At 30.8% G+C, this 21,543-nt stretch overlaps 3 protein-coding genes across 3 annotated transcripts in view; 1 reads left to right on the top strand and 2 right to left on the bottom strand.

Moving 5' to 3' along the window:
- Nucleotides 1–21,543, bottom strand: part of LOC122512160 (aquaporin-like) — a 151,114-nt gene that overhangs the window by 57,395 nt on the left and 72,176 nt on the right. The window lies entirely within an intron of this gene.
- LOC122512157 (amyloid beta A4 precursor protein-binding family B member 1-interacting protein) overlaps nt 1–21,543 on the top strand; it is a 61,987-nt gene that overhangs the window by 2,686 nt on the left and 37,758 nt on the right. Inside the window, exon 2 of the mRNA XM_043627857.1 lies at nt 12,897–13,038. Coding sequence (XP_043483792.1) covers nt 12,937–13,038 — 102 coding nt within the window. The 5' untranslated portion in view covers nt 12,897–12,936. The remainder of the gene's footprint in view (nt 1–12,896; nt 13,039–21,543) is intronic.
- On the bottom strand, nt 7,160–11,820 carry LOC122512161. Its single transcript, XM_043627866.1, has 3 exons — nt 11,600–11,820; nt 8,131–8,259; nt 7,160–7,954 (listed from the first exon to the last, which is right to left on the bottom strand). Exons 1-3 carry the CDS (start codon nt 11,806–11,808, stop codon nt 7,819–7,821), a joined length of 474 nt encoding a protein of 157 aa, XP_043483801.1. The 5' UTR covers nt 11,809–11,820; the 3' UTR covers nt 7,160–7,818.

The following is a 21,543-nucleotide window of genomic DNA, read 5'->3' as shown; positions in this document are numbered from 1 at the left end:
CTGAAATGTAAGATTCATTGAGCAAACGCTTAATATCTGTGTTTGCATTCGGTGAAACACCTTTAAACAGGACTATATTTGCAGAGTTTATCTTTATGTGTTTGAAAATAACCCTGAAGTCACTTAAGGTCGCACCCCAACTTTATGCACAATGCCAGTTGCGTGAGCACAAGTGCATGTGCATTTAACTGGCGCGTGCATGAAACCCCATATTCATTGCACAGACTTTTCGTATCATTGGGTATGTTTGATGCGTGCCTTCACTCGAATGCTTATACTTACATGTGGAGGTATTTTATGCAAAGCAGGTGCAATAATTGTCTTGAACACAATTTTCAGTTCCTCTTTGTTGAAAAATTATGTTACCGAATCATAATAATGGAAATACACGCAAAATAGACATAAAAACTATGTAACTTCCTGAATAGAATAAACACAAGGACATTGTATATTATATTTAGTTTAACAAATTTTCCAACTAAATAGAGCGAAACAAACACTAGAAATAAATGAAATAAATGAATTCGATTTGTTGAGATGATGAAAAATAATTCGCGAAAATGTTGTACAAAGAGGAAATGAAAATGGATTTTTCTAACAATTTATAAGCGCGTGACATCGTTAATTTACAAACAGAAAATTATTTTCCAGACAATGAATCAGGTAGGCAAGAAAGAACAAGTCTCAAGTGGGCGACCACTATTCCAACTATACATTGAATGCGTGTGGTAGTTGAACTAGTGTCGTGTTTTCACAACGAACGGGTTTTTCAGAAGAATTGTTACGCCTGTAATTTTCAGGAGCAACGTCGCTGCATCCCAGATAACATGTGCATTGTACTCTCCTACCGAGAATGAAAATGAAACTCTTGTGACGGATCGATCTTTTTTCATCGTGGGCGGTCTTTTATAAATTCAGGTGCAGCATATTATACAATAGTTGATCCATTTATTCATTCATCAAATTCCAATTTATTTCCAGCACTCATAACATTTCATAATAGCTTATTATTTCGTTTATTTAATTGAAAAATCTTTTGTATTTATAATATTGCGCCGGGAGGAAATTATTTTTTAATCTTCGTTCTTTTTTAATCTTTAGATAGCTTTTTGTAAATATTGAAATATGGATAAAAATATGAAAGTATTACGGTACGTTTTATTTGAAAGCGATGAAAGCACAGTTTCAGTTTCGACCCAACGGGAAGTTGCCAATGTTAACGATTGGTTCAATAATGGGCCATGCTTGGTACCCAATGGTTTTTTCTTGGCAAAACAATTGGCAACCATCATTGGACCACCAATGGTTTAAACTTGGGATGATCACGCTACTGCCAATGATCGGTAGCCAAGCATCGGGCCAATATTATTTGCCAAGGAATTGCCAAGGAGACAAAATCGATTTTCAAAAGCTTGATTTTTTATTTGCAGCCAACAAAAAACCAAGGTTTTAAAAATTGGTTTTTTTTAATTATTAATTAAAATTTATTTTTAAAAAATATATTTTTCAAAAATATATTTTTTAAAAATATATATTTTTTTAAATTAATAGAACATATTAATTTAATTTGTCACCTCTGGTAAAACAAAGATGAAAGACTGATAAATTCCCTCACTTTATATTTTACAGTGGAGGGATAACTGTGAATGTCTTTGCGAGAGAGGAGCAGGTACTTATATAGAGCCAGTGAAACAGGTCACAAGCGAGAAAAAATCACTAGCATGCACTCTGGCGGCGCTTGTCGGAACTGTTTTCTGGCGCGCATGCATATCCTGACATTATCGACACAGCGCTTGGCAACCAACGTTGCGCCACTTCCGACAAGCGCCGCCAGAGTGCATGCTAGTGATTTCTTCTCGCTTGTGACCTGTTTCACTGGCTCTATATAAGTACCTGCTCCTCTCTCGCAAAGACATTCACAGTTATCCCTCCACTGTAAAATATAAAGTGAGGGAATTTATCAGTCTTTCATCTTTGTTTTATCAGAGGTGACAAATTAAATTAATATGTTCTATTCATTTAAAAAAATATATATTTTTAAAAAATATGTTTTTTTTAAATAAATTTTTGAAAAATATATTTTTTAAAAATAAATTTTAATAAATAATTTAAAAAAATCAATTTTCAAAACCTTGGTTTTTTGTTGGCTGCCAATAAAAAATCAAGCTTTTGAAAATCGATTTTGTCTCCTTGGCAATTCCTTGGCAAATAATATTGGCCCGATGCTTGGCTACCGATCATTGGCAGTAGCGTGATCATCCCAAGTTTAAACCATTGGTGGTTCAATGATGGTTGCCATTAATGTTCCAATAATGGAACGGAGTTCGCCAAGCATGGCCCATTATTGAACCAATCGTTTACTTCCCATTGGGGAAGGATTAATATGAAGCAATTGTAGTGGTGAGGTGGTATGGCTTTAATAAGAATATAGAATTTTGTGAAATATGTTTGCTTAACGGAAGAGCTTTGCCGTCAATTTACATCCATATATATGTATATTGCAGGGTATGAAGGAGTTGAAAAGGAGTAGAGTCCCCGACGTCTTTCAGAGAAATTCAATACCGCCATGAACCAGGAGAAATTTAGAAATAAAATCTCTTTCTATACCCGGGAGAAGTAATTTTTATTGGAGAGTAAAATTCTCTTATAAATCCGTCTCGCGTTATCCTCTGAAAACAAAAATATTCTCTTTCAAAAATACAAGTTTTTACTATTATTTTAAGATCGAAAATATGTATTGTATACTCGATTATAAACAATCCCAACAAGTCGACTAAATTTGATAATTTTACAATTAAGTTAACGATTCTGAATGATATTATACAAGTTACAAAGCAGGTTTATTGTGAAAGAATCAGAATTTCATCTTTATACTTTTTCAAGTGTAGGACAGTAAAGTGTGTAGGATTGCTTAGGCAGATAATATGCACGATGCGACGCCTCACATCACAATTTGCTGGAGCGCAACGTCCGGTCTTTCTTAAGGTGTCGGGCACTTATTTCTTTAATGATAGAGTCATTGATTTTTGATTTGTAGTCTGTGGACATAACATGTTAGTCTATACGAGTGGAAATAGTAGATTCTGCAACTGTAGTGGTTAAAATAAAAAGCGTGGCGAAAGTACAACTTTTCTCAACTCCTCTGAAAAGAGTGGCCAAAGTAAATTTAGTGTGGCGAAAATAAATATTGACATAATGGTAACGTCATATGATTTACTTTCGCCACGTCAAAATTAGTTTCAATAATAAATAATTAAATGAATTTTTAAACTCACAAGAAAAGTAAAGAAACGACTTTTAAGGAGATCACATTTCTGTAAAATGCATAAATTAAAAGTAGATTGTAACTAAGCCATTTTTTATTTTTAAGTAGGCAAAATGTGGGTGACTGGTTAGGAAACTTGAATTATGGTTTATCAATCGTTGTTGAAATAAAGATTGGAATGTCACTAACACTACAAAATTGCAAGGTGTCTTTTTACCATTAGTCGCGCCTTGACATCTAATAAACTAGTTGCATATATAAAATTCTTTATCAAACCATTATAGTTCGTACAAATTAATTCAGACATAAAAAATTTATATTTCCAACTTGAGGGAAAAAACAACAAGCTCTTTATAAAAAATAGTAGAATGTAAAAATGATCGTGCTAGAAATTTTCGATTTTATAATTATTTAAATTTCATTGATAATTTCAGAGAATATATTAGTTTTGTATCCATATGTTGGCAAAGTACATGTTCCTTCCCACGAGAGTCGTGCCAGTTTGAAATTTGCCCAATGCCCACGTGCTCATCGCCATATCGCAAGATTTACGCCTAACCGTTTGCGAGTGCAAGGATCTTTCAAAAGTCCTACACACATGCGAACATTTTTTTTCCTTTCACAAAAATTTTTCCCACTCTCCTATACATATATATCAAGTATTCTGGAAAATTTATTAATTAATTTATTTTCTGTAAAGTAACTTTTCCTAAAGTGCTTTTTACCACAACGTGATTTATAAAAAAATTGTACTATCGTAAGCTAAAGTAAGGTGCAGAAGAGGTGGGAAGTTTTGTTTTGAAGATATCGAGGGACATTATAGCAGGTTGATTATATTTGGGATGGGTTCGAAGGGAAGCTGAAAGAGGAAGAGAAGATGCAGTTGTAGTCAGAAACATTTAATCAAGTTATGCCTCATCATCGCTAATAATAAGTTCATTTATAAATTTCCTTCGAATTAAAGAAGACTTGAAAATCGATTTTTTTGAAATCTAGCAAAGTGTAAACTAAAAGAAATATTTTATAATATAATAATTTTAAAAAATGTTCAATAATAACGTAACATAAAGATGTACTATTAAAAAATTTTGTTTAAATTATTATTACTAACATTATAAAAAAATGTCAATCGGGAGCGTTAAAATTCGATAGGGTTTTAAAAAGGGAAAGTTGAAATTTTGTTTTTTCTAGCTAAGAACGAAATTGCTATTCTTTTTCAGACGATTTCACAAGTATTTTATAAAATAGTAGTTTTATATCTCCCATCATTAGAATATTTTCTTTATCCATACGGAAGTTGTGGTTGACCACATCTTCACAGCTCAAACATTTCACTTCTCAAAAGATATAATGTTTACCAATAAATTCAATAGAAAATCACTTGAACTAGTTTGGTGTCAGAAAGAACTCGACAGCACTATTTTTTATTGATTTTCTATTTTCAGTTATAATAATTTAATTTTGTTGAAACAAACCAAAAGTGTAGAATTTTGTGATATTTTGACTTTAACTCAATGGCATTTTGACATTTACTCATATCAAGATTTTACAAGTCGTGTTTTACTATTTGAAAGTATTTTGTAATAGTTACATGTATGTAGACTATAATCGAATAAAGTGGTTCTAGTTCTCGCTCTAATTAATGAAATGTTAGAATTGGAAATTGATCTGTAGAACAATAATTTCTTTACAAAATTCATTGAGACCTAATGGATAGAAAACTGAAAGGAATACTATTTTAATAGTATAGTAATAAATATTAAGAATTACATGTTTTCTCATATTTTTCACCCTAACTTCTATTTCATGTTCTCCCTTTAGAAAATTTCTAATTTAAAAGTACACAAAGTATGCACTATTTTTTTATCATTTTAATACGCAGTCAAAACACGTCACGCAATATGAGGAAGTGATTCGCGACAGCCGTTGAAGTAAAATAGACAGTTTAATTTGAATTGGCGAAAAGAAGCGTGTCAGTCAGTAAATGTAATTATTTGACAAGTTGCACGCGATCAAATTGGGACAACGAAAGCTGTCTTTTGTTTCCGTGGGAGGAACATTTTATAAAACATTTTGTAAAAGAATTTTCGTTTATTAAAATTTCACTTTTTCTTAGTAAATTTCTTTAGAAAACTTATCTTTAAAATCTTTAATATTATTGACAAACCGTATGTTTATAAATTTAAAATAAATTTAAAATTTACTTAATGTTATTTAATATTCAAAATTTACTGACTATGGACTCATAAACTTGGAATAATTTGATGAAAAAGAAACTTTTCCGAAGAATATAATTCAGTTTATTCTTGAATGATTATAAGGCACGGTAAGTGCATTGTCCTGAGACTCAACATAGTGGATGCGGTGACCCTTTATTCATTTCTCATTTTCTCCCAGCTGTACATTGGCCAACACTAACGTTATCTCAGAAAGTCCCTGCTGTAAGAATTAGAATTGAGTATTTTCTTCCTGCCCACGAGAATAGATGTCGTTGTGAAAGAAGCTGAATTTTTGGTTTTCATTTTCTAAATTTGTATTTCGATCATCAGTCATTATAAGCTTCTTTAATTTACAACGGTTAATTTAACACTTTAGTATTATTTATAAAAATATTTTTTAGCTTTTAATTTTAATGATGAAAACTCATCAGAGTCATCATAGTGTAAAAAGAGATTTAAAATCTTTAAAAATTACAGTTCATTCATCTTTCTGTATTTATTTAAAAAAAATAGAGGAGAATAAACGTAACTCCTGACTTGCATTGCCATTAGGCATTATTCGTTTTGATAAAACATAATTGTAAAAAGAATTTATGTAACAAAAAAGTGGAAGCAGTCAAGTGCAGAAAAATATTTGACGTTTTCACAATATTTTGGTACTTCTTGATTTTCTGGTTATTATAGTGTTCACCGTTATTATCAAAAGTTTGTTGTGCTTGAGCGTATCCAAGAGCACCGCCTCCAGTGCACCATAAAAATATTGTGTAGGAGGAACAATTTATTACAATGCGCACCTAGAGACGCTGACGAGATTTTCGGCGGCGGGTGGTCTCTCTTGAATCTCAAAGGAGAGAAGAGAGAGAGAGAGAAAGTGTTCGAGTCCTAAGTCGACACTTTAGTCGTGAATAAATAATTAGGCAAATAAGATTTAAATTCAGCATTACCTAAACTTTAAATCTAAATTTCCCTCCCTTTACCATCATCAACTATCATGGAATACACAAAAAATAATTATCTACAATTCTAATTAATTGCGATTGAAAGGAAAATTATACACAATATAAAAGCTACAATGCAGATTTTAAAATTGAAGCCCATCTGCAATGTAAAATCAAATTGAATGAATGTTGCAATTTACAAAGAGTGATACAATAAATATTAATATACTTTCCAAATTGAAAATTAAACTTCTGTTTATATTCTGATCATCAAATGCGATGCACTCGCCATACGAATACAGATAAATTTTCAACTCTTTTGTATTCAATAGAAATTTTAAAAAATCCGAGACCTTCTCATTTTTTTTATGAGAATGTAAAATGTTTTCTTTAAAATTTTTATAGTTTCAACCTTTTTTATTTTCATGTTTAATTAAAATAAAACATTTGCTTTCTCTGAAAATTATACTTTGACGGAAAATGACGGCGTTAATTCTACTTTACGTTCCATGATAAAGAGTTTTAAGGTGTCCTTCAGTATGTTCCAACCCTTCATTGAGAGTTATTCAAAAAAGGATCAAAGAACAGCTTAAACGACTTGAAGGGTAAAAATGTTGTGGCGGAGAAAATGCAGAAGGAAAGTGATGTTTAAATTTCACATATTCAGTATATGAAGATTAAAATATCTTATAATTTCTAAATAGTTGAAAACTTTTATTTAACATGAGTAAATTTAATTAATCTATATAAAATCATACTAAGGAATTTACAGTTAAATGTAAGTACTTTGCTTTTTACCTGATTTTTTCAAAATTTTCGCCCTGGCGTATCAAAGAAGAGAACATGACCCATTTGAATTACATTGATTATGTTTAATTATATTTTTATTTAAAATATTTCTATACGCGATGCTTTCTTCATTTCACGCGGCTCAGTTTTTGAAAACAAAACTCTCAAGTTTGGATAAATTATTGTGATTTTCAAGATTCGGTTATTAAGTCGCTTGGTTTGGCAGTGGAATCGTTCCCATGGTATAGCTTCGACCTTATTTGGAAATGAATTCGGACCATCGATTCGGATAAAAACATCGGTTAGGACGGCAAGAAAGGGCATCGCATTCTTTTATCAAAATGCGATTTGAACAGTTTCAATTTATACCGCATCTTAAATTCAAAGAAACGAAAAAATTCTCTAATAATTTTTTTTACTAATGAATAGAAATTTTTGTTCATTTAATTATAGTACACAGTTTGAGTATAACAACAATATAAATGAAAAATTAATTGTTTCATAATTTTTGGGCGATTAGAGTAACAATCTCGTAGTGAATATTCCAAGTTTGCGGTTTTCGAAACATAATAAGAATTCAACCATAATCTTTATCGATCTTCGTGGATCAAACCTCGGAAGATTGTGCGCAACTGACTTTGCTTCCCTGCATCTCATTAAATTCAATCCGAATAATTGGCTTTCCACAATTTCGCTTAATAGCATTCAAGAATTTTGTAACATCAACATTGTTGGAAAGAAATCTGTAAAAATCGGATTGTAATTCAGATAGTGTCGAAAGATATTAATATTAATAAGTCAACGTTGTAATACGTTTTGTCTTTTGTCGCGCATTGCAAGTTGCGTGAGTTTTTTGCACTTTCAGTGAAACAGCGTCCTAACCTACCACACGTGAAATGTACACTGCAAAAAAACTCACATGTAGCGTTCCAACATGTATGCAGCTTTAGAGAGACGCCTCTTGAAGTGAAGCTCTGAAGAGACGAACTTTATACAAAGCTCAATAGAAATATCGATTCTGAGGGTCGTCGTACTCACATCTCTATTCCTAGAAATGAGAAATTTCCACTTTTTTAGACACCCATCATCTGATTTTTTTAAACATTAACAGGGTTGCCACAAAATTTTAATTTTGTTTCTCCCTGACTTTTCCCTGATTTTCAGAGAGAATTTTGACATCTTCCCAGACCCTAAACAATATTCTGATTATTATTTTTCCTTGGGAAGTAAGATTTTCAAAAATATCAAATTTTTAACTACAATTTTTCTTTAAATTAATTATTAGTTAAAAGTACGACAAATTAAAATTTTCGAAGATTTTAATCTGAAACCTTTTCAAAAATCAATTATTTCTAAAAGTTAATGCTTTTAATATTAAAATTATTATCCAAAATTTTAACCGAAATTCATTTTGAAATAAATTTTTGTAAGAAAATTCTACACTCTAAATCTGAATCAGTGAAAATTTCACTGATTTCAATTCAGTGGCCCAGTTTTCTTTGATGAATCAGTGGAATTTCACTGAGAATCAGTAAAAACCACTGATTATCAGTGAAATCCCACTGATGAATTAAAGAAAACTGAGCCACTGAATTGAAATCAGTGAAATTTTCACTGATTCAGATTTAGAGTGTACGAGAATTCAATTTTTATTTTTTAAGAATTTTATTACTTTTGAAAATAATTGAATTATTGTGATGAATATTGTTATTTATGAAAATAATTGAATGTTGCAAAGATTTGTGGCAACCCTGTATTAAAGCATATAACTAATTTATTAGAGATTCTGATCTAGATATCAATTATGCAATCGGCGATTAATTTTCATTTTCAATTCCACTTTTTTTCCTAACAAACAATTTTTATAAGTTCTGAATTGGAAAAGTAAGAAAATAGATGAACGATACTTTTTTGAAAATAAGTTTTAAATGATTTGTTAACCGGATGTATGGTAGTTATGGGGATCCCAACATGAGATATATATATATATATATATATTTAGAAGCTGTAATACACTTGAAGGCACAGTTTAAGCTCTGTTTATGTACGATCATATTTTTGGTATCCGCTTCGTGAGTTTCATTTCCCTTTTACTTCCGTTCAATATGATAAATGTATCGAAATTTTAAAAGATTCATTATTACTTTGCTAATAGTTAGAAATTTTTTCTTAATGGAAGGATTCTGTTGGAGGAATCTTGGAGATTTGCAATGAGAAGGGTGCAAAATCGTGAGCACACATCTGCTATGTCGTCTGTTCTCAAAATAGTTGTTGGGGGCGTTTAGTGCGAGAAAGAGAAAGAAGTGAGAGACAAAGATTATTTTCTGAATAAATCACGAACACCAATTCATACAATTTAACTTGATTCTTTTAGAGGTGGATTACTCGAGTCTAGAAATTTTATATAATATAACAACTATTTTCAAACTTCTTGTCTATATATGAGGCGCCTAAGATCGTGCTAATTTTCAAATGACGCACAATTTTCATTTATATTTCCAGAGCGATAGAAATTTCCTGTTTAGAGGACTTGTTTGAATTGAAAATTGTTTAGATTGGAAATTAAACTTAAAGCAATTATTTTTTTATCTACAATTTTTTGTGAAAATTAAAATAAACGAATGATGCTATTTTAAATTTTCTTCAAGTAATTAACAAGCATTAATAAGTTATACAGTAATATCGGGGGGAAATTTATTGCTATCAGTAGGGATTGACTATTTTACGGACTTTGTCCAGACGGCGCCTTGATGCTTGCGAAAAAGAAGACCAAAACTAAGAGCCAACGATAGGATATATTTAAATACGAATGCGAGCAAGTTTTAATAATTTAAAATAAATATTTCTTGCAAAAGTCTTCGCGACACTTTTACTTATATTGTTTTAGGTTTGCTTTTCTCTCTTTCTGAAAAAGGCCAACAAAGAAAGAAGGCTCAATTATTGAGAATTGAGGAAGTTATGTAATATTTGGATAATTTTTTAAACAAAAGTCTTTGTTATCTTAATTGATAGTAATATAGGGATATAACCTTTAGCATGAGTCAGTGATTTGCAATTTTTTATATATATATTTTTTTTGCAGTATTACGATAAGATAATTTTACTACCGACATTAAAACGAGTCATCTCTGTTGAATATTATAATTAATTTTCAAAGATTATAACAATTTAATTTTAGAGTGTAAATATTTTATTTACAGTGTAACCTAAATATTTATGCAAATATTATTTAAAAATACAGAAACTTTACTGATCTCTTTTTCTTTAGCATTTTTTTTCTCTTTTTTATTATAAGGCATATTTCCTTTTTAAGTTGCGTGGGTAAGTTTATTGAGTTGAATGTCTCAATGAACCGATTAACTGTATCTGAATCGTGATGAAAGTAGTAGTATTAGCAATAGTAGTCATAGCTATAATAAAAGATTTTTTGAAATTTTTCAACTTAAAATAATAAATGCAAACTTTTGAAAATAAATTTCAGAAAATAAATATTTTGTAAAATGAATTAAAATTTGTTCCGAAACATGTGCTAGAAAAATTATTTGTTGATTATATTCTTCATCAAAAAGTATAAAAACCCAATTATTTTTTCTTGATGGTGTGTCTATTAGAAGTAAATTGATTCGTTTTGGACCAGAACGCTTTAAAATAGATTAATAGAGATGAAAATGTGGGTTGCTTAAAATTTTTACAACAAGTATATTGTATAAAAACATTTTTCATTGAGTACCATTGAATCGAAAATTGTCTTCTTAATCTGTTTTCCAAGAAACGAATCATGAAAAAAGTTTTTGAATCATCGTGACTCATGACTTCCGACAAGAATTCTTTGTTTAAGGAAATGCTTTTGGATTTTGTTATAAATTCATTATATGTTATATATTTACATTAATTTATGGAAACCCTTAATTTTGTTATTTATTTAAATGGAAATTGATGTTTTCTGGTATACATTAAACATTTAATGTATTTACGAAACGTATTTTTTTAAAACTTGTGTCAGCACACTTGTATCAATAGTCATCATTGGAGGAAAGCTTAACATTAATATTTATCATTCTCTCAATATTTACGTGGAAAATAATGCTCTTTCCGGACATCGATTATGCACCTCATTCAGATCGACTCTATTAGAAATGTTAATTTTATTCGAAACGAGCATGGGACGTTTGTCATGTGGGAAAAATAATTTTTTTATCTTGGAGAATATTTTTGATTGTTTTGTCGTCAAATAGTCAAATAATATTTCTTCTTCTTGTTAATAAATATGGTATTAAAAATATTTTTGAATGATGAATATTTTACTGAATTTAGAAATATACTTGTCACCTTGAAAAGCTATCCCGATCGTTAAGTTTTTTGCTTGAAATAATATCAAATATACCTACGCCTGATTGGAAAGTGTTTGAGTTGAACGTGGTGGCACTCGAGCAGAAACTGCTTCCATCTTCTTGACTTGTATCCTAGAGACGTTAACTCCTCTCTTTCTCTCTCCCTTCGCTATCCGTTTCTGTTCTGTCTCTCTAATTACCACGTACGAAGTAATTTTACGCTCTATCTTGGAATGCAATGCCATGTAAGTTGCTTTGCGCACCATTCAAATCCAGCTCTCTTTTAGTCTTTTGCATTTCATACTTTTCGAAACAACAATATTTAATATTTTTAGTTTTTTACTTGCTCTTTTTCTAAAAGTTATTTAATAAAAGTTGAGTCATGTTTCTATATTCATTTTCTAGAATATTTTACGATACATTGTAAATGTATGTTTATTACAGTCTATAAAGGAAAAATATTCGAAATTGTGATATTCGAAATTCTATTGTTTAAGATTTTTTCGATGTTAATTTAATTTTTTAGAGGATGATAAATTTTATAACCCAATTCACTCGGATTTTTCTCTGTATAGTTTTATTCGTGGCCAAAGCGTAAAATCACTTGGACGTGCCTGGAGAACCAGGAAGAAGAATGAAGATCATAAACTTCACGGCATATAAGACAATGGCCTCTATCTGACAAAATTCAAAAAGAAAATTTCCCCCTACTTTATTCACGTATTTTAGAATAAGAGAAATCTGCGCACCTTTCGACTGATATTTTTTCGCAATGTTAGATGTAAACCAAAATTCCGTGTGAGTCTGGACGGTACAGATTGGTTTGCGCACAACGAACCAATTTATGCAGCATGAAAATTGGCAGCTACGGTAAAATATAAAATTGATGTTTCGGAACTAATAAAATTGCAAAACATATTTTTGACAAGTGTCTTAAAACTTAAAAGTAGATTTTTTTTAAATAAACCCTTAAAGTCTGATCTTTCGAAATTAGTTCATTTTTATGGCAAGTGTTTCGCCAATTCGTACGCATATACATATATGGACAATAATAAAGATTTTGATTTTTTAATTTAAATTTATATCTGGATGATTAATGTGTCAGTAGGATGTTGCAGTCTGTTTTTCTCGCTCATCTCTCCTTGACTCCTCTCTCGCAACCAGTTTTTTATTCCATATTTGAGAGTTTCTTTTGTAAGCATGCTTGCGGGAATTCCTTCCACTGAATATTATATATACTTTTGTTACTATACAGTTTTCGGGTATACAGCATAACAAACAAGTATATTTGCATTATAATTTAATAAAACAATAATTTTGTAAAATTCTAAAATTTCTCTCTTTACAATTTCAGGTTTAAAAGTGAACTTTTCAAACTGGAATAAAGTTTGAAAATGGAACGGTACGAGGAAGAAGGAGGCGAAGACAGCGACAATGAAACAGATCCAGAACAGCTTCTGAACGAATGGCTGGGAGAGCTGGATAATCTCACAGTGGTGAGTTTATTGTTGTATTTTTAATATCTAAGTTGTAAAAAAACCATTAAAAATGGGTTTTAAGTGTATTGCGGCGATAAATCTTCGTAACAGAAAAAAGATATGGCATGTGCGAAATTTATCTATGGAAAATTGAGTAAATAACTTCTTATATTATATAATATGACAATTATTACCGATAAGTAACCATTTCTTTTATTTCATAATTTGGGCATTCTTCCAAAAAGAAAACGACTAGATTTTTTTTATACAAAATTATCGATTTGTACAAATAGTTTGTGTATGATTTAAACAATTAGTTTTTAAAGACTTTATCTCTTTACAAAATAATCTCTTCTAAATAGATGCCTATTGAACGTAATTGTATCGGAAGAATAATATTCATATTTTCCGCGAATGGAATTAATAATGAAAATCATAATACTTGAATGGATCCCAGAAGTTAGTCCAGTTTCGTTGAAGAGACTGCAAAAGTATTAGCGGAGATACGCTTCGCAATTGGCATCAATTGGCATACAGTGATCTTAATAATTTTCTAGAACAGCAGTTCTAGATTTTAATAAATATAGGCAACTTCTGGAATATCGGCATTCATCAATTTCCACGTATTTAAGTTACATTTCTGGTTTCTTAATCTGGTCTTTTCTACATTACATTTTCAAATTAGATGAAAATTTAACACAGTGAAAGGAAATGACATTTTCATTCATAAACAAAATATTTCTTTAATGACGTGATATTGATGATTCACAGAAAAGCATAATTACTCACAATTCATAAATGTTTAGTTGCCAAGATTCGAATTAAAAGTGGCAGTATCTTTAATACTTAAAATTTTTTAAATGTTTGTAAAATATAAAGAAGATACTTTCCTTAGATAAGTTTTCAAGGGCGAAGTGTAGAAAGTCATTGTGTACGGATACAACCGCATTTTTTACAATTATAACAATCAAAATAACGTTTATCACGTGTTTTTTATTGAGATAAGATTAGCACGTTTCAAAATCGACCGGTGTAGACAATTTTTTTTTAATAACCGATTATTTTTATGACGAATTCTTAATGGTCTTTTCTCGCCAAGTATTTCCTCGTTATTTGTTTTCTGCTTTTTTCATCCAAATTGAATTATTAAAAAAGAAAGTGATAAAGAGGAAAGATGAGATAATTGAAAAATTAATTCATGTCAGAGGTCATTGTACTGTCGATCGTATAGGTTGCACTTGCACTTGGCGCGATACCTAGAGGTCGGTCAAGGCAGTCGATCAATAGACTAGCAACCCGGAACGAATCGTACTTGCATGCTTCATACCTGCGATGGTGACTTCTTCACTTTCAATAAAGCGAATCCAATATTTTTCATCTCTAGCACATTAAAACTAGAATAACCTGTAGATTACACTGTCGTGCCAAGAAAAAAATTCATAACTGAAATTTGATGATTTTATTGTAGCTACTAAAAAAGCTAAGCTCTCATAAACTTACTCAATTTTCTTTCTTGAAAATTGTAATTAAAAAATGAAGAAATATTATCAATAGAAATTAAATATTTTACTCTAATAAGAATTACGAGACGAGTATTTAAAAATATTGCAGAAATTTAAACCTCAAAATTTGAAATAAAAAAAAAATTAATTTTCCTATTGGACAATTCTAGAAATGACATTTTATGGATTTATTGGAAAATTTAAGAAATGTTACATATTTTGTAACTATTGAGTGATGGCCATTTTTTATGAGAGAATAAAGATGTATTTTAAACCATATTTACCCAAGTGAATTTTAATGTCATTTCTTTTTAAAGTCACATTCATAAAAATTATTATTCATTTTTTATTTACATTTTATTAACACAAATAAAATGTTACGTAATGGTAAATAATTTTTGTGACCCTCAAAAAATATGCATGGCCAGCAAATAGGTCACTAGTGCTGAATTGCAGAATTTTTATTGCAGATTTCTAAGAAAATTCACCAGTCTCATGTTTAAAGTAACATTTTGCACTTTTAAATGTTTACACTTTAAAAAATATATTTTTTTAAACACACTTTACGTATTTAAGACTCAATTGAAAGGAGTAATTGATGTTTTATGTTTTATATTTAATTTAAATAATTTTCTTTTGCAAAAGAAAAAATTAAAAAAATATTATTTATAATTTTTTTGAAAAAAAATATCTACCTAATTTTTGATTCCCTTGCGAAATCTAACGGGAATGAGTGAAAGCCTCATCACATTCTGTAATTTTATTATCGACATTGGGACATGTGATGATAGTCGGTACGGCAGGAAATTTTCTGAAATTCAATTCATTCCACACACTACCGCGAATAGCGCCCGCGCCACCAGAGAAATAGGTGGAGAAATTTAATTTGCTAACAATTTGCCCTTTTTAAAAAAATAGAAAAAGGGCAGAAAATCACTTTTTTTACTCTTTTATCAATATAAATATTTTTAGGAACCATTTTCTTTTATTTTACAACTTTGGAATTTGTAAACATTGATTACACCCAATTTTTAGCTCATTAATTTCATGGTCAGATTACATGAAATTATTTATTTAAATTGTACTGAGTTTTTGACTTATATAACTGTTCATAAATAAAATAATAAAGTTTGACATTTAGTGCTTTCTAAATTTGAATTACTAAAAATGTTTACTAATTTAAATTAGTGACTGACTTTTTGCTTTTGAATTCGTAAATACTAAATAGCAAATAGTTTTACTAATAAATTGTAATTTCTACTGATTTATTAGTAAAATTTCACTATTAACTTAAAAGTATCAATTTGCAACGAATTGCTACCGAAAATGTAGATCTAAAAAATTGATCCAAATTATTGGCATCAATTTGATCCACTTTAGTATCAGTTTGATACTTTCAAGAAAAGTATGTGTTACTTTTGAATCAGATTTTGAATTAATAATTCAAATTAGTGAACATTTTTACTAATTCAAATTTAGAGGGTGAAAACATAAAAGTCAATAGTCTGAAACTTTTAAAAAGAAAATTTTATCATTTTTTCGAGAATGTATGCGTAATTCGATTAAAATTTAGTATTTCATGTCAACGAATTCTTGTCTTATTAGTTAGATATATCATGTGAATATAGGGGAACATTCTGCATATCGTAGAATGTTAAATTCTGACCCTTGCATAAGGGAAAGATGAAAGAGCCTGATAAAACAAGGCTTATTTTTATTGGATGCTGATGCCACATAGATAAAGTTGCACAATGTAATACTTTATATGTGCACGCGCAACAGACTCTTATGCTTATCGAAGGGGCAGACACGATGTCACAATGTCACATCTGTTGCTATACCTCTTTAATGAAAAACTAGTTCCATAACTTTTTCGTAAATATCGATATTAGAACTTTATTCTCATTTCTGTATACAAAAATGTCATAAAAATGATTACTTGTTGCATTTATATTTCAACTAAGGAAAAAAGTTACATTATACTTGAAATGGTGATTTTGACATCTCTCCATTTCGTAATTTCGTTCGGAATGATGTTTTTAGTGAAAACCATAAAGCCGAAACTATAAATTTCGAAAAATCGAAACAGGACTTTTATTCTTACTTTTTATGCGTAGTTTACTGGTTTATGCACCAGTATTCTTTTTTATATTCTGAAATTTATAATCGGTTCTTTGGAGAAGACAGGCACAATCTGCAGGTAGATATATATATATATATATATATATATATATATATATATATATATATATATATATATATAAAGAAGAACAGCTGCTCCGAAATGGTAACCAGGGGCAGCTCCATCAGCACGTGTTCTTCGAGGCAGGTGGTTGCCGAAGTTAAGTGATCGTGCCTCGCCCTCACTGAGATTTGAACAGCTCTAAAAAAATAAGAGAAGATCTTTTGCCAAAGGACTACTGAAGGAAAAATGAGAGAAACCTAAGGACGCGTGTATTCACGGGGGAGGGTGAATTCGACAGAAAAGAGAATGAGTGCGCGTTACAAAATTTTTATGAGCGACGAAGACAAGCGTATGAGCAGGTGATGTGGCTCGTGACTGGTTTCAAACTCCACTTTTTATATACATTAAACCATTTTCTTCATATACAAAAGGCACAATCAGTTCTTGTATATATTTGGACGATTTTTAAGAAGGATCCTTATTCTTACTTTTTTAAACTTTGAATATTTTTGGGAGTGACAAGTATAACAGGTGTTCTCTTGACTTGTTACACAACTGTTGCATAAAATTAATCACTGATTAACGATTTTAATCTTAATTAATAATATTGAACAAAATCCTTCACAGTTTTTCTAAGGGTGTCAAAATTGAGACAAAAAAACGAATCAAAAACGTTGCTTCGCAACATTTTCGATTCGTCTTTTTGTCTAATTCTATCTAATTTTTTTTCCATTAATGCACAGTTTTTTTTGAAAGTATCAAATTGATACAAAAATTTTAATCAATTTTAGTTTTGATCCAAATTTTTGGTTTTGAAAAATGGAGATATTCATAAATGACAGATTTGTCAATATAATGGCTATGTTCACCCTATGATTCGCGATCTCATTTCTATAATCATTTTAAAAAAATTGAGTTCAAAAGAGAGAGATTCTAAAGCAGGGTTGAATGTGTCGAAAAAGCTTATTATTTCTTTTCTCCCCCCCCCCCCCTCTCTCTCTTTTTTTCTCTGGTAAATCAGATGCAATTCAAGTTCTTTTCGCCTCTCACCAAAGCAGCAACAGTTGGCAAGAAGAAAACATCTGTCGGTCGAAACGCATGCGTATCGCTCAGGTAGGATCTCAGGGATTCTCAAAATTTTACCTCAAATTATGGTTTAGGCTTTTTATTATTCATCAACTTTGCATTCTTTTCAAATTTTCGAAGCATTCAAATGCACTCCTTAAATCTAAATTAGTTAAATATGTATGTACACTGTAAAAAATTTAGGGAGTTAACGGATTCGGGAGTTGGGAGTGAAATTTTTCGAGTTAAAAATCAACTCCTAAAGAGAGTTAATTTCTAACTCCCTTCATTCAACACCCGCGCGAGTTATTTTTTCCTTGGGGAGTTAGCATTTGGGTGTGAAATTTTAACTCTCTTTATTTAACTCCCCTGGCATTAACTTCCCAATGGGTGCGACTTTTATAGACCCCCCGGGGGAGTTAAAATTTAACTCCCTTTTTTTACAGTGTATGTATGTATGTATGTATGTATGTATGTATGACGCGATAGACAATTTGTCACTCATTTAAATAGTATTGAAAAAGCGAGAAATTTGTATATTTGTAGAAAAGTATAGAAAAAGCAGAAAATGACAAGTAATATAAATACGAGTAACAATAAATAAAAATAATAAAAATTGAAAAACATAAGAATGTATAAAAAAAAGAATTTGAAGAAGGGATTAAATGTTTCTGAAGTAAAATAAAATTTTTGTAAAGTTGGCAATAGGCTCGAAAGCCAGCTTACATCGTTATTCGAGCTGTCGAGGTTTCCAGTTTCAAAACAGCGTGCGTGTCAAAAGTTAACGACGTAACAATCCATTCGGATATAAAAGTTCGTTGAATCGATTCCCATGCAATTTGCATTTCAGGCCGTTCCAGTGTGTAATATCAAAGTAGACGGGGTACTGTCTGACTCACAAAATAATATCCGTGTCCTTAGTCATAAGGGTTCGGTTCGGCTCGCAACCCCTCTTACTCATTTAATTTTCTGTCAAAGTTTATCGTAATGTAAATGAAACAATTTCCTACCGAGTCACGATTTAAGCTATTTGTATCATGCTATTATAAAAAAGGACCTTATTTAACTTTAATTGCTTTCAGTTAAAAAAACAAGCTGTTAATTACATTAGAGAAATTTTGCCGTTCTTTTCATTTAATTGATTGAAATAACATCTCTATGAGCCTATTTTTCCTGACTTTGAAGTGTTGGGAATCTTGTGGTTTAGCGGGTCTTAGTTAATTGTAGAGCTATTGTAAATCCTGCAAGGTGCATTTATTTTGAGAAACACTGCTTATCTGTGCCGAACGCCACGCGACCAGGTCGTCCAGTCAAGCCGGGTGCCGGGTGTTGTTAAAATCAACGTGGTGGGGTTCCTTCTACCACTATAAGACCTGATACCTCAGTCGTTTCTTGGCTCTCTCTCCGATGAGGCTGAGATTCAATTAACTAAGATTCAAAAGCTGGAAAAATCCAATCATCCGAATAATTCCCCACGCCACTTTCTCATAAAGATCTAAGTCAAGGTTCATGATCAATCTAAACAGTCATAGTTCAAGATAACAGGGAGTGCCTATTCTGAAACTACTCTGCAAATAGCGACAATTCCCAATTTCTGAATCTGGATAATTAGTTTGTGTGTAAACTTTCTCATTGAATCGAAAATTAATACATGATCATTAAAGCATCGAATGTAGTTTTTTTGTATTGGACTCGCTTCTGATATCAGAGATCGAAGGTGGAGGAAATTTGACACTGACATCTAATAACTTGGATCATTAAACCCTTTGGAGGAGTATCACCTGACATCATAGTCGATACACCTCATTTATCTCAATGGCGCGTACAATATTCTCATGTATATTTGCAGACACCGGCTGTTGAGGGCTAATTAATAGTGGAGCCAAAAGTTTCTCGTTCCTCCCAAGAGAAATAAGAGAAAATTGCGAAAACGAGAGAGAGTCCAAAGATCCAAGACATCAAGGGAAAAAAAGAAGAAAATGAGGACATTTAAATAGATGCAGGAATCCCTCGCTGGCGCCGTTGCGGTGTAAGAAGCGCGCAAAGTTAAAAAAAGAACTTGCAAAACTTGGATGAAAAAAAAGTTCAATGAACAAGAATCTCGTTCTGCCTTCTGGAGTTTTCAACTTGCAATTTGAATATATCTTTTGAATGAATCCGTTAATTGAATTTCAAAGAACATTGAAAAAACATTGAAAAAAATATGTTTATTTACAATTAATGTTTGAATTTCAACATTCACTTCTAAACAAGAATATATTACCTACGTTTTTGCAATTTATTGTGAGAGAAAAATCATGCTGTGTGGAACCTTCAAGAACAGAAGGAGGCACGTGCTGGATGAATACAAACTGGTCAGGTCCAATGTTAAACCAAGAATGGTTTCTGGCAAGGAAAGAAAGATGAAGAATAGACTACACAAGTCCTCTAGTCAGCTCTTCCTCAAGGACCTTCTTCAAACGGTAAGGAATTGTGTTTAGTTTTTTTCAGTTTGGCACACATTTTTCAAAAGTAATTCTTCTATTATGAGACACTAAAAATTATTTCGAAAAGCTATTTTCGTCTAATGGTTAATTAAACTAGATTTCCGGTTAATTTTATTAAGTAGTTTAAAAAAACAGCAATCCCGTTAGCTATAGGCAATCAACTATAGACAATTTTTCCACTTTTCTTGGTATTAAATTCTTGGTGGATACAGCAGTGTGCTCTATATTTTACCTCGCTTTCAGATAGCAAAATGTACAAATTTCTTTCAACATACATTATAGTTCAGAGATCAAAGGTTTATACTGGTCGCGAAAGAGGTTGGCTATTTGGGCAACTAACCAAGTTGCATATTTTTTTTCTTTGAAGGTTTACTTTTTAAAAAATTTTCTTCTGAGTAATTTCGTTTAGTATGGGCAGAGTTTACCATCATCACTAAATGCAGGAGTCGTTGGAACTGTTGTCCTTATAAGGCGTCTTGGCGAGGCCCTTTGTCGTGTGTTTATCCTCTTTTTCCTTGCAAGTGTGTATATCTTTAAGCTTTGCTTCACATGCAAGAATCAGCACGAGAAAAGATTCACCAGATATTTCGTTGGAGGTCAAGGGTAAAAGTCAACTATTCGTTTCGAATAAAGGCCTTTGGCAATTCTAAACTCACGCAAATTGAAATTTAAAAATATATTTATCTTAAAGTGTCTAATTATTTTTTCTTTATACTTATACTTCATCAATGGCTTATTACATACGTGTTGCAAAATATCTTAATGCCAAGAAAAGTGGTCGAGAAAAAAGGCAGCATTCAATATTAACTATCTCTAAGGATTGCACAGATGATGACCTGCGTTAGGTAATAACAAATAAGGATTAGTCTGTAATTTATTTTGACTTTTTTCAAGATGCATTAAAAAGGTGTAAAAATAAGCGTCAGAAATGAAAGTGCTCATTTAATGTTTCGTTTCTAACGATCGAATTAAATATTAATTATATTCATTATATTGAATAACACGGTAGAAAGAAAGTCTTATTTTAAGGCAGTATAAGGCAGTCTGAATTTGACACTGATCTTAAATTAAGATTTACTTTTTACTGTGAACAATGAATAAATCAATAAATAATATAATAAAAAATTGTTTAAAACAATAGTATTTAGTATAAAATAGAGAAATGTAAAAATTCGAGAGAAGTAAAAAAGAATTTCTTTTTCTTCTTGCAGCAATTTGTATATGCACGACTTGTTCCAAGTTCTTCTTTTTATCTCTGGTCCCCTTGTCTTTTCATGAACTCATT

The sequence above is a fragment of the Leptopilina heterotoma genome, unplaced genomic scaffold (genome assembly GCF_015476425.1).
Source record: "Leptopilina heterotoma isolate Lh14 unplaced genomic scaffold, ASM1547642v1 Lhet_95, whole genome shotgun sequence".
NCBI lineage: Eukaryota > Metazoa > Arthropoda > Insecta > Hymenoptera > Figitidae > Leptopilina > Leptopilina heterotoma.
This window is presented reverse-complemented; position numbering and strand designations above follow the sequence as displayed.

What these genes read in the sequence shown, in the direction of transcription:
- LOC122512161 (XM_043627866.1), bottom strand. Translation starts at nt 11,808, where the DNA reads ATGGTGCGCAAAGCAACTTACATGGCATTGCATTCCAAGATAGAGCGT. An exon ending in CAAACACTTTCCAATCAGGC is followed by an intron (nt 8,260 to 11,599) that starts GTAGGTATATTT and finishes TCTCATTTCTAG; the next exon opens with GAATAGAGATGTGAGTACGA. An exon ending in TACATGTTGGAACGCTACAT is followed by an intron (nt 7,955 to 8,130) that starts GTGAGTTTTTTT and finishes CGATTTTTACAG; the next exon opens with ATTTCTTTCCAACAATGTTG.